At 41.3% G+C, this 17,045-nt stretch overlaps 1 protein-coding gene across 1 annotated transcript; it reads left to right on the forward strand.

Moving 5' to 3' along the window:
* Positions 1 to 2,389: 2,389 nt before the first annotated feature.
* SLC6A14 (solute carrier family 6 member 14) lies at positions 2,390 to 15,978 on the forward strand. Its single transcript, XM_035541599.1, has 14 exons — positions 2,390 to 2,508; positions 3,199 to 3,367; positions 5,053 to 5,184; positions 6,706 to 6,867; positions 8,299 to 8,434; positions 9,094 to 9,226; positions 10,879 to 11,019; positions 12,098 to 12,326; positions 12,417 to 12,542; positions 12,642 to 12,760; positions 13,848 to 13,947; positions 14,173 to 14,282; positions 15,041 to 15,208; positions 15,829 to 15,978. The coding sequence occupies exons 1-14, from the start codon at positions 2,461 to 2,463 to the stop codon at positions 15,976 to 15,978; spliced, it is 1,923 nt and encodes a 640-aa protein (XP_035397492.1). The 5' UTR covers positions 2,390 to 2,460.
* The last annotated feature ends 1,067 nt before the right edge of the window (positions 15,979 to 17,045 follow it).

Consider the following 17,045-nt stretch of genomic DNA (forward strand, 5'->3'; position numbering starts at 1 on the left):
TGATAGCTAGAGGCCATGTCCAACCTGCGATAAAATCACTGGTGCAACTGAATGGAAAACATGGGGGATCTCTCTACTCCCTAGGAACTGCCAGGATTGTTTGCAGTATTGTCAGTACATTAAGGTTATTAACAATATATATATTTTTAAAAAGTTAGATTAACAGAATTCTCAGTAAGTTGAGTTCATAATAATTCAGGAGTGACTTTCCAAGGTAAAAGGTGACTTAGGTACCTGCTACGCTGCTGGGCAGGAGATGGGATATCTCATCTTTGCCAAAGCCAGGCTGTTATCTCTGTATTTCTAACTGAGGCATTCCAATGATAAGTGGCTCACAGGGTGCTTGGTGGGTGGGGGTGGCTATGCTAGCTGTAAGGAAGCAGCCTTCAGGGTTCAAGCTTGATGGTCTCAACCTCTAGTAAATGCAGATCAAACTACTGTGCTATTCAGCTGCATATCTAACACACAGGCAAAATAAAGCTCTGCTTCAGGCACAATTCTCCCCTTTAACTACGCTCTTCTCTCCACTGATCACCCCTGGAATGTTGACTGTTCTGTGATTTTTATTTCTCTCTTTAAATACAAAACCGAATTAGAAATAAACATTCATATAGTTAGAAACTGAATGTATCCCAGGAGCGATACCTCCAGTATAGTTTTACTTTTAGTCATCTTGAGTTACACAGAGAAAATGCCACAGCTGGTGACTCCACAACATTACAACATGCACTTAATCCTAATAAGGAGGGAGAGGCTGTGGCTAACAGGTTGTTTTTCATCTCATTTTGTTTCTAAACAAGCTGATAACTAGTTCTGAATCATGAGTTTGGAAGAGAAGTCACTGCTTTTGTCAGGCCCAGCGTTGTTTGCAGGAACATTTTCTTTTCTACCTGGGGAGTTAGTAATCCACAGATACCAGAATCCAAACCAAAGTCATGCTATCTCATTTTACATATTCCATACTCCTAACTCAAATCAGGATTGTCAGAAAGGTTATTTTAGTTTGTTTAAATCAAATTGGCTTTGGAAAGATCTTGCCTGATTTCTCGGTTTGTCCTCAGGGTATGTAAATTCTGTGTTGTTTTGTACAGAACTGGTTTGAAGCTTGGCATTTTGTGGCTTGACTGTTTGAATCCACAATTCATGGGCAACCTGTCAAGAGCATTTTCTTGATTCACTTATTTTAATTTCCAGAGTTATCATGCCAGCACACTAGACTTGTGCTTACTTTCTGTTCAAAAGATACAGTATTCTAGCATCTGTCTAGTGGCTAAAATAGAAGTCTTCTACAGAACCTGCTGCACAGGGTGTTTTTTATTTTTTATTTTTAAGTAAAAATCTGATTTGACCTTCCTATGATTCAAACACTGTCTCCCACACTTCTCACTCCTGATACAGCTCTTACTCATGGCTAGACTGAGCCATGGTAGTGCTTTCTTCAACAAGAAATCTCACTAACTGAGGACTGACAGTGTATGTTTGTCAGAGTGTGGATCCGAGAGTCTTAGAAAAGAGCAGCTGAAGATGCATTAAGTAGCTAGTTAACCTGCATCCCCTTGCACATGCACACCTGGTATTCTTTGGCCAACATTTTCCTCTGTGTCCTTAGGGCATGCCTGGGGAATGCCACTTGGGTGGGTGAAGCAGGGGAGGTCTTCACAAAAGTTGTCATTAAAGTTGTCATGCTTGTTAAATTCCTCCTCTGTAGGTTGGCTTTGTTTTTATGACCTGCCCTTTCTGTGCCTGTCCTGTGCATGGAAGGTGTGTTTAGAAACTGAAATTTCCATCTTGTTTAACCCCCTTGTGCCCTTTGCTTTCATGTGTCTCTTTTGCTCAGACTCCAGCATGGAGAAGAGAGAGAAGCAAAAGGAGGCAAGGATGTGTGGGAAATGGATATGAAAGAGGGGTAACTCGTGAGCAGGGGTCTGCTTGTATGGCATGAACATAGGTGAGGTGGCTGGGCAGCGGCCCTGCAGTGAGATGCAGGGGATGAGCGTGGGGTTGGTTGTTCTGGCAGGTGTGTGGTGCTTAGGCATGTGTTTGTCGGGGGGAGCTGGCAGCTCTGTAGGTGGAAGCAAGGTACGGGCAGAGAAGGAAGAAGGTGTGTGATGAGGGAAGTGGGTCTGGGGCAAGGCTGGGAAGGGCAGGGGGTAGTTAGGAGGGGAAGTGGGCAGGAGACTGGGGCAGGCTTAGGCAGGTGGGTGTTCTCGAGGATGTGGGTGCGCGGTTGGTGTGCGGAGGGGAAGTGGGCACGGACTGGGGCGGGTGGCGAGGGGATGCCTTGAGCAGCGCCCCGGGGGCGGGAGGTGCCGCATCGCCGGCGGCCCCGCCCGGACCGCGGGGCAGCCCCGAGGCCGCGGTTCCCGGCAGGGGGGCGGGCGGCGGGCGGGAGGCGGCTCCGATAAAGGACCAGGAGCCAGGCGGCGCGGGCAGAGCAGAGCGGCAACGGCAGCGGCAGCTATGGGGATGCTCAGCCTGCTGGGTTTCCTCTCTTGCGGGAAGAAGAAGGTGGGGATGGGGGAGGCACAGGGCAGGTGGGGGAATTTGAGCAGGTACGAAAGCAGAAGGGCAGGTGAGGTACAGAGACACCTGGGCAGGTATGAGAGCACCTGGGCAGGTGGGCGATGGGGGTACCTGGGCAGGTGTGGGAGAACGGGTACGGGTGAACCTAAGCAGGTAGGATATGAAGGTATCCCATGTGGGCGTGGGGAACTTGGGCTGGAAGGGTATGTGTACCTGGGCAGCTATGGAAGTGCTGGACAGGTGAGGTATGGTTGCACTTCAGCAGGCATTAAACCATCTTCGGGCAGGTACAAGAATATAAGGGCACTCAGACATGTAAGCAAAGGGGGATGAGCTGGGGTCAACACCTGGACAGGTAGGGGTGCACCTTGGCATGTACAGGGGCACAGTAGGGGGGGTGTCCCCTGGAGGTGATGCCCCCACAGGGGCTGAGGTAGGAGTAGGGCAAGACCGTCCCTGAAGATTCTTTGGGCTCTCAGGGACGACACTCTCTAACTGGTCCATGCTGCCTGGCCAGGGACCAGCTGGACTGGCAACCCGCCTGGCTCTGCCTTCCCTATGTAGCTGCCCTGCTCAGTGATGCCCGGGTGCAGCTGCGGACAGATAAGTGAGGATATGACAGCCCTGCTCACATCAGGGGTGAGTGATCCTGAGCCATCCTTCTTCTCTTCCAAGGACTTCAGTTTGTCAAATGAAAAAGATGCCCATGCCAGTGACAGCGATGAGAACTTGGAACGTGGCAACTGGTCGAACAAAGCTGACTACCTGCTCTCCATGGTGGGCTATGCTGTGGGCCTGGGCAACGTGTGGCGTTTTCCCTATCTCACCTACCAGAACGGTGGAGGTAACTGTATTGAATGGCCTTTTTGGGTGGGCACACCTTGCTATCTCTGAGAGTGGTGAAGGCAAGCCCTGAGGCTGGGTGTGTTTTGTCAAAGCTGGATGTGAGCATCTCCTTGGGAAATGGCATAATGCCCACTGATAGGAAAGGCAAGAGGAGGAAGAAGCATCTCTGTGTTCTTTGGGTACCACCTGAGGAGGGAAATATTGAGTTTTAACTGCAAACTTCCATCCGAGTATTTGAGAGCTCTAATGATTTACTCATGACAGGCTTGCGCCTTTTTATCAATGCGCCAATATCCTCTGTTAACCTAAATAGCCATTATCCTTCCTCAGTGTTAACCTTCTGATATGTCTGTAGAGAGCAATTGAATTCTCTCTCAACCTTTGTTTTGCCCAGCAAGCAAGCTAAGCTGGAATAATTAATCCAAGCTTGATAATTATCCCCATCAGATACTTGAGAAATGTGAGGCAGAGAGAACCTTTACCTGCTAACAGGATAAACTAGTGGCAAAGCCAAATGGAGGCTCTGGCCTATGATCCCAGGGCTTTGTCTACCTGCCAGACAATTGCTCCTAATTAAAGAGAGTGTAAATGCCAAGTAACTGCAGAGAACTTAACCGTATAGACTTATTTACTCTGCCTAACAGTCAATTTAAGTCAAATTCTGGTTTCTGAATGCAACACAGTGCTTTCAGCTGCATGTGAAACACAAGATGGGATTCTTGGTACAGAAGTTTTATTGGTTTGAGGTTATTGGCCCAGTTGTCTTAGTTACGGTTGTTGAAGAAAATTTTTAAAACAAAACAAGCCATGACAGTATGCCATCTACTAGGTGGCTTTGTATCCGCTGCAGCAGAAAGCTTAGCGTTTGGACCATATCTGTGCCATTTTTTGTATCCTTCTTTGCCCCAGCTAATTCAGAGGGGGGATTTACATCCTTAAGTTATAGCAGGTATTTGCAGTTCCTTGTAGTACTGGGTCCTTGATTGCTTTTATGTTTGACAGCAAAGAGGATGGATTTCAGTTCACTTACACGTGTGGATATCAGGTCATGTTTAGGAAAGCTGAACTCTCACTTTCCCTATCTTTTGAACACACACAAAAGCAGTGCCAATCCCTTTCACAGAACAGGGTTCTCATTGATATCAGGTTAATGTGCACTTTAAGATGGACTCACAAAAGCCATGCTGAGATCCTGTTTGACACAGGAGTCAGCCAACCGTATAAAATAATTTTCATGCTTTGACATCCAGTAGCTACTCTAACAGTGCAGCTGCAACTCAGAGTTAAGTACATGAAGAGATGGTTCTGTTCCTCTTTAAATTAAAAGCCAGAAGATGAAATAGAAAGCAGACAAAGCCAATGGAGCCTACAGCTGAGCAGTGCTCCTGTTTCTATGAGAACAGTCTTCAGTAGTTCTTGTAAAATGCTTTTAATTCTATAAGAGAAATAATACCATGTAAATAACTGGTTCTTCTGGTAATCTGTGTCTCTTCATCATAGGTACTATTTAGTCTTACAGAAAAAAAGGTTTATAAATCTATATTCTGCAAAAAGCAAAACAAACAAAATCAGTGGGTTATTTGAGGCAGGGAAAAGCAGGAGTATAAAACGTACTACAACTATGGTGACTACTGAAATATTCATTGTTTTATGTGTTGTTTTTTTTTCTTCTTCTTCCTTCAGGTGCTTTTCTAATCCCATATACACTGATGTTGGCATTAGCTGGCTTGCCTTTATTTTTCATGGAATGTTCCCTGGGGCAGTTTGCCAGTCTAGGGCCAATTTCTGTCTGGAGAATATTACCATTGTTTCAAGGTTGGTGTCGTTAAAATTTCTTATAGTTATTTCTAATTTTATTAGTGAACAATTCTGTGGACTAATCATTAATCCACATCTATTAACTGTGATAAGTCATTTTTTGTGTGGAGAATATTCCTACCATTACAAGGTTAGTGTTACGCTCTCAGATATATATCTTTCTTACCAGTGAACTAATAAATAGGTGTGGGTTAATGATTTTCCATGAAGTTGTTAATTATGAGAGGCTTAATCTGTGATTTGCCCTGGTGTCATGCAGCCTGCCAGGCTAACTGCAGCTGTCCAGAGAGAGGAAAGTTAGAGAGCTTGCTGTGTGAGGAAAACCCCAGTTAAATACTTAGCACTGTATGTAAGAGATTGCAAATCATTTTTCGGAACTTAACTTTACTGCTGTTTCTTTACGTATATATCCTAAATACCTCGCAAAGCAATTCCATGCTGATCTGCTAATTCTGTGTTTGGCTACTGGAGCTGGCACAGGAAAACAGGGTTGATTGCTCTGTGCGCCACTGTGTGTGCATTCACCCATGTCACTGCATTGGGATTCATCTGTTGTTATGATAAAATAGGTTAGACGCCAGCTTTATAAGGTGAGGTGCGTCTTGTGATAAGAGAAATTATGTCCTGTAGTAGTAGTTTCCATATCTCTGTGAGAGTTTGAATTTGATATGAAGACATGCGTTTGGAAGCAACTGGCTGCGTGCTTTACTCAATTATAGTCATCAAGGACTTCTGATGGGTGTAAAGGACTATGTAATTGGTCTTGTTTGTCCTCTTTATCTATCAGAGAAATTAATGTAGGAACAAGGAAGTTCTTTCTGATACAGTAAGAACTTTACTTGCCATGTTCTCTACAGAAACAAAAGGGATTACAATCTAGCTGATTGGCTAAATACTTATTCCTTTTGCCAGTCTCCATTCTGCAGCACAAACAACAATTTTCGAGAAGAATAGTGTGTTTATCTGCAAAGCAAAAGTCTATAGACACAGCTAATGCTTTATGTATCTGTGAAGATAAAAATTTAAATATACACTCTAAAACAATTAAGACCTGTTTAGCAGATTTTCCCAAACTTTCGGAACAATGTTAATTTTAACAAAGGAGGATAACAGTATTATTGGCAGAGATAGACTAAGCTGTGTTGTTTCTCATTTACTGGCAAAATTAATCATTACACAAGGATCTTTAAAATGTCTTGATCAGTCCTAGTTCTTGTATAGTTTCTTTTATTTTACTAAGCAATCAAAGCTTCCCACTGAACTAGGAGAGAACAAAAATACTGAATTTCTCCTTTAGACTTGGACTTAACAACTATCCCAGTTTTTCTATGGGTCTTATTCAAACTCTGTTTGAAAACCACATCTGAGTTGGTCATACCTCTCATTTTACGGTTTTAACCTTTCATGGTGGCTGTTTGCAATTATTAAAAGTAATCTTTTTCCCAAGTAACTTTTTAAGATTCAATTTTTCAGCCCAAGATTAGAGTAATAAAGACGAATGTCTTTTCTCTTTCTCAGGAGTGGGCGTCACGATGGTCATCATCTCAACATTTGTGGCAATCTACTACAATGTTATCATCGCTTATGCACTCTACTACTTATTTGCCTCATTTCAAAAAGTGCTACCATGGTCAGATTGCTTTTCATGGGCAGATGAGTTCTGCAGCAAAACACGCCTAAGTACTCAACAGATATAGCTTAATATTACTCTTTTGAAAAATTGTACTTCATGATGTTTTCTGGGAGTAATTACAGGAGCAAGATGGCTTGAAACAATTGTTCCTGGATTTTGTCTCTAAACACACAAGCCTGAAGCTTGTCTGCTTCCCTTTTACCAGTTTTGGGTACTTAGGAAATCTACAGAGAGGTGGGGTGGACTTTCCTTGTTGGTTGCCTTTTTTTCTCTTTTAAGCTCTAATGTTTCTGGGGATTGTACATACTAGAAGAAATACTGTGTTCCCATTTCATTGGGCTTCATGGCAAAGTAAATACCTCCCTTATGTGAAACAAAAGTATTCTTACTTTTCTTATTTTTACTTTTCTTCTTATACTTTCTTATTCTTTTATTGGGGGTACTTTCATGCCTCTCCTGTGGCTATGGTAATCCCAAGCACCAACAAGGCATTGGTTTTGCACTTTATTCTATGTTTAGAACATATCTCCATGCTATTGTTCTTGACGTTTGGCAGTCCACGTACTGCCAAACACTTATCTCAACAATTTCCGTATCAGACCAGTTTAAGGCAAAAGGTGAAGTTGGTGAGATAATTATTAATTATTAGCCCAGTTGGAAATATGTTGCCATGTAACCTCTGAAATTATTAAAATAACAGGGACAGGATCATGACAGATTATATTGTTTAAAATGCTAATCCAATTGTAACTCTCTTAACTGCATATTTGCTAATATCTCATAAGATTCATAGGTTTCATAAAATGAAGTTAAGATGTTTTATTTAACAACAACAACAAAAAAAATGACTCCTGCTTATGAGTAGAACAAACATGTTTTAACCTAGAATTTCAAAGTGCTGGAGCAATACAAAACACGACTGAAGGTGTTGATCTCAAGTATTCTTCAACCAGACTTCCACACTAAGTGCTGATACAGTGCTGTTCTTCAATAATGAGAGCAGATCATGTTTGTTTTATGTTCTAGCACCCCCTCCCCCCAAATACAGACTGACAAACAACCACAACAAAAACCAATGACAGTAATGAAAATGTTTAAAGTTCTTTAGAAGTCCTCTACCACAATAGTGTCAAGCTGCTAGAGGATAAACAGCATGTAAGCTTGGTTTGGGACAAAGGTTTTCATAGAATAACTAAGGCCTAGATCTTAACTATCCTCAGTTCTGCCTTTTGCAAGTACTCTTTACAAAAAGTGAAAGGGGGAGCTGAGCACACCAGATTTCTGGTGTTTAGATTTACATTCAGAGTAATAAACTCACAGCTGCAAGTAGTAGTTCAAATTTACTTCTAAATGTTGTTACTTTAGTAGAAAAACTGAAGCTATAACTTGAGAAAACATACTTAGTATAATAGGCTGGCATTTTTTTTTTATCACTGCCTGTTAATAGGCCCTTTTTTCTTTTTCACTTTTTCTTTCAGTAAGTGACTGCAATGCAACCTTAAATGGAGAAATCATTCATGCAAACTACTCATTCATCACAAGCAACAATCTCACCTGTATCAATGACACCATAAACTATAAACCAGTGCAATTTCCCAGTGAGCAGTACTGGAAGTAAGTAAGACACAAACTAGTCAAGGAGTGTGGGCATGTAACTTATGTTCTGTCTGCACAGATTTTTCATTGGTGAGGCTGGGCACTCAAAATTATATATATGGAAGCAAAAGAGTCAATCTGTAGCAAACTGAAAAATAATCCATCTAAAGAAGTCCTCTTCTCTTGAGTCCTGGTTGGAACTACATCGTGTCTTTATATATGATGTGTGTGTGTGTGTGTGTGTATATGTATGTATATATATATATATATATTTTTTTTTTAAGGAGTTATTGTGTAAAATATATTCACCTTCTGAACCTGGGCCTACTGTGAAAACTGTTTCTTTAGCCACATTATTTTTATTTGCCTGGGAACTGATTCTTCTCACAGGCTCTTTTTCTGCCATTAGAATTTTATGGTTAACTTGAAAGGCTGTGGTAGTCACGATGGAAGACATATGGAGAACTGAGGGCTGGCGGAAATTAAAAAGTGAAAAACATGCAGTTAAATATTTTGTTTTTCAACTCCAATCATGCAGTTACAGCTGCACACTCGTGAAAACGTCTGCAGGGTCTTGTAATATCTGCAGAAAGCAGCACATTTTCCTTTAGGAAGGGGCCAAAGGGGAGTGTGTTCTGCTGTCACTCTGTTCTCATTGCAGTGTTTTGTGCTTTCAGTAAAGTGGCTCTCCAGCGCTCAAGTGGGCTGGACGAGACTGGTAGCATCGTGTGGTACCTGGCCCTGTGCCTCCTCCTGTCTTGGATGATTGTTGGAGCTGCATTGTTTAAAGGAATAAAATCTTCTGGAAAGGTAATTTAGGAAAAGCAGACAGCAGACTTCTTGCCTGATCCTGCCCAGCAGCACTTCCAATGTCAGTTGGACTTCAGGGAGGCTAGCACAAGGCAGGATGCAATCCTAACCTACTACCCTCTGTTGGTCTCTGAATTAGATGTTGTTGCTGCTCCTTGGCTTCATAACTGTTACATAAAATATGAGTAAGATGCTGATTGCACAGCAGTTACTTAATGCACTGCTCTCCTGGCTCCACCAGGGCCATGTATTCACAGATTGTGCCGTCATGCAAGTGATCCAGGCTGAGTTCTGGCAGTTGCTTGGCCTGTTGTGATGGACATGTGCATGTGACTGCACACACCTGCCCGCCCTGGTAACACCCAATAATTTGCACCTACAGACTAGATGAGATGTTTGGACAATAGAGGTCAAGTCCTGTAAACAGATATGCAGGTACTGGTTCCTACTTGGTTGTGAAATCTTGTTTATATTCAAGATTTCAAGCAGATTTTAGGGGCCAGGTCCCCACAGATGTTGGTTTTCAGACTCTGGTTCTGCTGAGCTCCCCTGGCTGCCTGGCTTCTCCTGGGGTAGGTGAGCTCCTCTCCAGACTTCAGGAAGGCTGAATTTCATTTTTTCCTGCCTTCTGTGATTCCTTACTACCTGTTTGCTGTTGTTCATTCTAATATCTCCCTCTATTCTCCTTTTCTATTTCAAGCTTTCTACCGTCTCTCTCAGTACTGGATTACCTATGGAATATCTGTGCTTTCCCAGCCTTGTTTTTTTTCTGGCATAATGCTCTTCTTACACTCACATTTCTTGGGTTCCCAGCAAATGGCTCTTCCAACTGTCACTTCTGTTCTTGTATTAAGGTAAGGCTCTTTGAGGAATAAGTTGAGAATTAGAACAATCTAGTTGGGAAGGAATTGGGAAAAGATGAAGCGTGGAGAGAATTGGCCATTGTGGGCAAATATATGTGAAGGAGGTCTTCAAAAATGACAACCGGTCATATGATGGCGTAGTGCTATGGCTTGATGTAATCAGAAGTATTGTGTCAATTATCTGGCTGTGTAACGCTGAAACCAAGGTTAGAGAAACAATAGTATTGTTGAATATAACCTGCATCATAATAGCACTGCTGGGCCCTGCTGCTGGCCTGGATCCCATCATGCTAGAAGTTGAATAGACAAACAACAAAAAAGATCTCTGTCTGGGAGAGCTTAAAAACTTTGTTTCCAGTAAAAATAAAAGCTTCCAGCATGGTTTTCTTTTTCAGTCTCAACAGGAGGTAATTCCATCCTGATAACCTAATTTAGACTGTCTCCAAGCTCTCATTTGCTAGAAACACTGCCTAGCAAGAGACAGCTGGGGTAGTTGAGTTCAGGCCTTGCTACTGCAGTAAAACATATCAGAAAACATTTCTGAAACTGATCAAGTGGTATCTAAGAAGTGGATATGTGGCTTGGGCTTTCTGCTGGAATGAAGTTCCAGAACTGGCTAAGCCAGATGATTAGTGTTTGACATGTATGTTCACCTTCAGCCTCACTTCCCTAATCATCTGTTCTTTGTTTGTACCAGCAGCTCTTAGTGTAAACACTCATTATTCCTCATGCACAGAGGGCTGTGCATCCCCTCACTGCTAATGTGCATCCCCACCCTTCTTTCTGCAGGTTGTCTACTTTACTGCACTCTTCCCCTATGTCATCCTGCTCATCTTACTGGTACGAGGTGCCACCCTGGAAGGTGCTCTGGATGGCATTGAATACTACATTGGGAAACAGTCCAACATCACCAAGCTGATGGAGGCAGAGGTGAGACATAGTGTGAGGTCTGGAGGCATGACAAACTTCTGTGGTTGTATGGGCTTGCCATTTACGGAGCTATTTATTTATTTTATTTTTTAATCCAGTCAAATGCTTCTTCACTTCCTGCCCTGGTTCCTTATCCACAGCTGGGTTCTGATTTTCCAGCTCTATAAGAAGTCCAAGTTCCTGTTCTAGCTATGCTTGATCTAAAAAGTATATACCCTCTGCTTCCTCCCTACCACACCAGACAGTAGCAATTTCTATTGTATTGCCTCCAAGTAGTTCTCTGGAGGCATGGGTTTCATCCTAGCAAAGCCTGCTGAGAAAGTTCTCGCTGTGGGAGTGAGCATTGCTTCCTTGCGAGGCCCACGTTGCTAAAGATTTCAAGGGCCTTTATCAGAAAAATGAAGGACCACCTGAGTTGGAAATCTGTGCTGTGCCTTGCACAGCAAATTAGCTCAAAAAATTAGGTGGACAGGGAAACGCACTTCATGCAAAGGGAGCCTGGATTTTTTTCTGTCCTAGTTTAGGACAGCATTAGATCTTTGAAGAACTTAGATCTATTGAAGAAAAGCAAATATTCAGTGCACTTAATTTGTGGTATTTTTTGCAAGCATTTGGCACTAACTGTGGAGCTGCAGCAGAGGCACAGTTTCTCACAGAAGTGGTTTGTCTGGGTCATGGTGTGAGGAACACAAGTGGGTGAGCACATGGAAACTCTCATTTCTCATACCCTGTCCTGGTTTTCCTTATTCATTGGCACTGTGACAAGACTCCTATCTTGACAACCTACATATGTGAATGAATTGAATCTCTTCTTCAGGGTTAATCCAATAAGGCTTACATATTTGGCAACATACTTGGGAAGTGACCTTCCTGAGATCACAGATGATATTATTTTTTGCTGAAGACTGCAGAGTCACCAGCAAGTTATATCCCACCTACTCTGAAATTCACATGAAATAAAATTAGATATTTTGACTAAGTGTAGAAAAATCCTGGAGCTGCCGTGGAGGGAAGACTTGAATATTTGTGATATGTTTTATAAGTAGTACAGTAACTCTCATGTTCTTGTTTCTGGTAGGTTTGGAAAGATGCAGCCACTCAGATATTCTACTCCCTGTCTGTGGCATGGGGTGGGCTTGTTGCTTTGTCTTCATACAATAAGTTCCACAACAACTGCTACTCGGATGCTATTTTTGTTTGTGTAACAAATTGCCTCACCAGTGTGTTTGCTGGGTTTGCAATTTTTTCCGTCTTGGGACATATGGCATTTGTGTTGGAGAGACCTGTGTCAGAGGTTGTAGATTCAGGTAGGTTGATCTGCACAAGGCTGTTGTCATTACAGGGACCTACTTGGACTAAGGCGTAACAGTAACATCCTTCATTCCACTTCTTTGCAGGTTTTGATCTGGCATTTGTAGCATACCCAGAGGCTCTCTCCAAGCTACCAGTTTCTCCTCTTTGGTCCTTTTTATTTTTCTTCATGCTTCTGCTCTTGGGCCTTGACTCTCAATTTGCCACCATAGGTGAGTGAGGCTCTAAATAACCCATTGTTTTTCAAATGAAAAGTCCTTTTGTAATTGTGCTGCTTCTGTTCAAAACCCACACTTATCCTTCCCTTGCAGAAACACTTACAACCACCATACAAGATATATATCCCCAAATGATGAAAAAGTTGAGAATCCCTATAACCCTGGGTGTGTGCATATTGCTCTTCTTTCTTGGTCTTATCTGTGTTACTCAGGTGAGGCATTAAACTTTCTTTGGCAATGGCTTTAGTTATGTGGCAAGTGATAAGTCAAATCATCCCTTCACAGTGTGACAAGGGCTTCCTTGAGTGCTCCTTTTTTTTATGGATCTGAGAGAATCATGAATCTTATCAATGTGCTGGACATGCAAAGCGGAAATTCTCATGGGGAAGCTTTGAAGAATCTAAAGCATATGCATACAGTATATCTGCAGCACTGTGGGAACTGTTTCTAGATGTAGATGGGATCTTTGTGTTCATAACCGACTAACAGACAGGACAGCATTTGAGTAATAGCCTGTTCAAGTCATAAAAAACAATTAGCTCATGGTTACTTCTGAAATATATGGAATTTTCTGTACACTCTACTTTTTCTTGAGGCAGTTGCACTGAAGGATGTACAGGTTCATTGCAATGTTTACATTAGCAATACAGATTTATGCATGCAATTAGTCTGAGAATGTAATGAAGATGGTTGTGGTGAATAGGCAGTTGTATGGTCAAGCAAAAACAGGTTATAAAATGAGACAGAAATTTGCAAAGGACTTAATATGAAGGAGTGTGAAGTGTTATAAAGCTTGTTCTCTGCTTTGTGATCCTACTACTGTATTCAGGTGTTTAAAGCTGTGTATAACCAATCTGGGACACTTGTGTGTGTAGGAATATACAAAACTATCAGAGTTATTAACTGGCATAGCTATTCCTGTTGCTCAATATTCAAGCTGGTGCTTTGCCAACATTTAATCTTATATTCTTTCTTGTATTCCTGTGAAGCTGATGCTTTGATACTGTTAAGTTCCAAAGCTGAATCTTGCTATCAGCTGTTTATATATACTTTGCATGTACACGTATCTTGTTAATATGCAGATCTATAGTATTTCATCAGATGTGCTTTTCAATTTTACACAGAGATATTTAAATAAAATAATGTTCACAGATGCGTACTTAACTCAAAGAATCAGGAATTAAAAAAACTCAGACTGGTAACTAGTTAAAAAGATTTGAATGACACAACTTATTTTATTTACATAAATAAATTTTGGGGACCAGGTAAATTTTTGCCTCTTTCTTGTTTGTTCTGCAGGCAGGAATTTACTGGGTTAACTTAATAGATCATTTCTGTGCTGGATGGGGAATACTTATTGCTGCTGTCCTGGAGATAATAGGCGTCGTCTACATTTACGGTAATTTTTTTGCATTGAAAAGACATGATTTGACTATACAATCACAGGCACAATCTATATTAAATGTTTTATATTATGCAATAAAATATTTATAACTTCTTAACGGTTAAAGTCTTTCATCTTGTTATCACAGAACTGGAGACCTTTCTTCTACTACTTTTAAGTAAACACACTTGCAAGATACATACCAGCTTTACAATGCACCATGTAATTGTTTTTCAACAGGAGGAAACAGGTTTATCGAAGACATTGAGATGATGATTGGAAAGAAAAGCTGTTTCTTTTGGCTGTGGTGGAGAATGTGCTGGTTTTTCCTTACTCCTGTGCTGTTAGTGGTGAGTGCAGATGACTGGATTACGTTAGTGTGACAGAATTTATTAATTTGGTATAGAATGGGTTTCCATGCAGACATGAAATGAGTGTCTGGGCACTGTATGTAGAGACAAGGTATGATGGAGTCAGTAGACCAATCTATATGCTACCTGTGCTTTCCTATACATATCACTCCTCTCTGGGTCCTTTCCAGGAGAAGCTAGACCTTCAGATCAGTAGCTAGTGAGATGAATCTACGTTTCAAGGAGTAACACAGAGCAACCAGAGTCTGTCCTAGCAGCTAACTTCACGTTCTCTCAGTCTGCAATGACGAATTGAAAAGCTAGACTCTCCTATTTGAGAGAAATCCCATTTTCTGGACAGATCCCTGACATGGATTTACTCTTCGGATGTCCAGCTGTAAGATTTTTGTCTGTGCTGTCACATGCATCTCAGTTTTTCATTACTCCTGCATTTCTAATTGTAGTTGCAGATGGTTGGATTATATTTGTATTACAGAATTTATTAATATCACAAATCCAAGAGATTTGCAGACAGGTATATTCTCCAGCATAACATTGCAACAGAACCCAGAAATCTCATTCTGTTTAAATGTAAATGTAATTGAAGTGTTAGGATGCATAAACAAATCTCATGTTCAGAAAGCAAGAGAGAACTGTGCAGTATTTGTAGATGGTCCTTTTTTTAACTAGCTTGGAAATACAGTGCAAGTTAATTATGTGGAACTCTGCTTCTCTCTCTCTCTCTCTCATTTTAATAGGCAATTTTGGTTTGGTCTTTGGTCACGTTTTCAACTCCCACTTATGGCTCAGTGTTATATCCAGCCTGGGGAACTGCTGTTGGTTGGTGTATGATTATCTTCTGTGTCATCTGGATTCCCATTGTCGCTGTTGTAAAAATATTTAAAGCTGAAGGAAACATTTGTCAGGTAAGGGCACAAAAAATTTGTCAGAGCACCAAATCTCACTTTCCTTGGAATTTTAAGGAATGTCTGTGCCCTCTTTTCAAGAGCATGTTCAGTACCTCAAGGTGTCATCAACTGCGTTTTTAGACGAAAGCACATCTTTGGTAGTTTAATTGGAGGCAAATGTACACTACTGTGATCTGATATGAAGATAAAATCTAATTCTCTGGGAGTGCACCCACACATTCAACAGTGTTTCTCATGGTTTCTGTTGTTATTCCATCTACCTTTAAACTTTGGAAAAAAAATATATATAATATATATATATATATCTTTTTTTTTTTTCCTGAAGTTTTGCTTCCTATTCCTCACTGAAATGAGCAAATGTAGGAATTGAGATATGCTCTCCTTGCCAAGCTTTGCAAAGGAGTCCCATTGGTCACAGCTTTCTTTGCTTATATAATTTCTCTGGCTGAATTCACTGAACACAAAGACATTTGGAATGCTTTAAAAAAAAACATGTAGATAATTTATCTGCTATTTGTTGAGTTGCAGGGCATATTCAGAATTACAGCTTTATTGAATTTTAAGAATAGTACAGACTAAGGTAGGACATTAAGTGTCTCTTGTTTTTTGTTTTCCAGCGTATTGTGAGTTGCTGCAGGCCCACTGCAAACTGGGGTCCCTATCTGGAATGTCACCGAGGTGAAAGATACAGCCATGTTGTAAATCCCAAAAAGGAAAAGGAACATGAGATTCCTACTGTGTCTGGCTTCACATACTTTCGTGAATGAGATGGCCATTTGGATGACAATTTTTTAACGTAGATGTGTTTTTTTTTCTTTAACCATTAGAAAGTGACAATGCAAAACAACAACAGCAAAATCAACCCTCTGCCCTTCAAAGTTCAACCCTCAGATGAAAGCAAGCCATACTATTTATTTTTAGAGATGTATGTTTAAGGAGGAACACGCCTCCCCAGACAATTTGGTTGAGAGGGCAGAAAAATGCTCTGCAGCCTCCCCAGGCTGATGGACTGGGCACGCTTAACTGCATCCAACCAGTATCCAGCTGGACTGTGCATACTGGTGTGGAGGAGAAGAAAAACACATTCTGGTGCTCCCCAGCCATGTGAAATTTAAGATGAGGTGCTGTGCTTGCATGCACCTGTGTGCTACAGGCGGTGTGCAGTTGCTACCTTCTGCTGTGCTTTGCCCTCCACAGTGCTCCCCAGTTGGAGGTGAGCTGCAGGGGTGTGCTGCTGCTTGGCTCTGTAGCTTAGGGAATATGAATAATTTTTCTCTAAACCTTGCTCAATGCTGTGAGGCTGGTCAGGATTTGATATTTTCTACAGTGTGTCTTCATTTCATCTATGCATCTTAAAGCTGAGTAGCAAAAAACTTTCATCACTGGAAATAAGGCTATGACATGGTGAAAAGCAGGCTTCTTCGTCATTATTTCCCCTGGGATCTACAAATAGTCATCTTTTTTGTGTCATGCTTCATTCCCAGCATTCATCTGTCCATAATTCAAAAATTCTTTGTTTCGAATAATCTGTAATTAGGCTCTGCAGACTGAAATAATAACTTTTGATTTCTGCTGTGTCTGCTTTCTCTATACTCATCAAGGCTTTTTTTTTTTATTGTTCTCTGCATGTGTCATTCAGGCTGTGTTTTTTCCTTGCAAAGGAGACTAGAGTGCTTTTCAAAGGTTTGGACAGTGTTATTAGTCTTCCAGTAGAGCCAAGAGAAGCAGAACTTTACCTCAAGTGAAGGTTAGAACTGCCTTGTAATACCAGTAGTCCAAAATTTGCTGAAATCATGAGATTATTGAAAAGTTAGGCTCTCTTAACCTAACTCCC

This window comes from Cygnus atratus, chromosome 13, assembly GCF_013377495.2.
Source record: "Cygnus atratus isolate AKBS03 ecotype Queensland, Australia chromosome 13, CAtr_DNAZoo_HiC_assembly, whole genome shotgun sequence".
Lineage (NCBI taxonomy): Eukaryota > Metazoa > Chordata > Aves > Anseriformes > Anatidae > Cygnus > Cygnus atratus.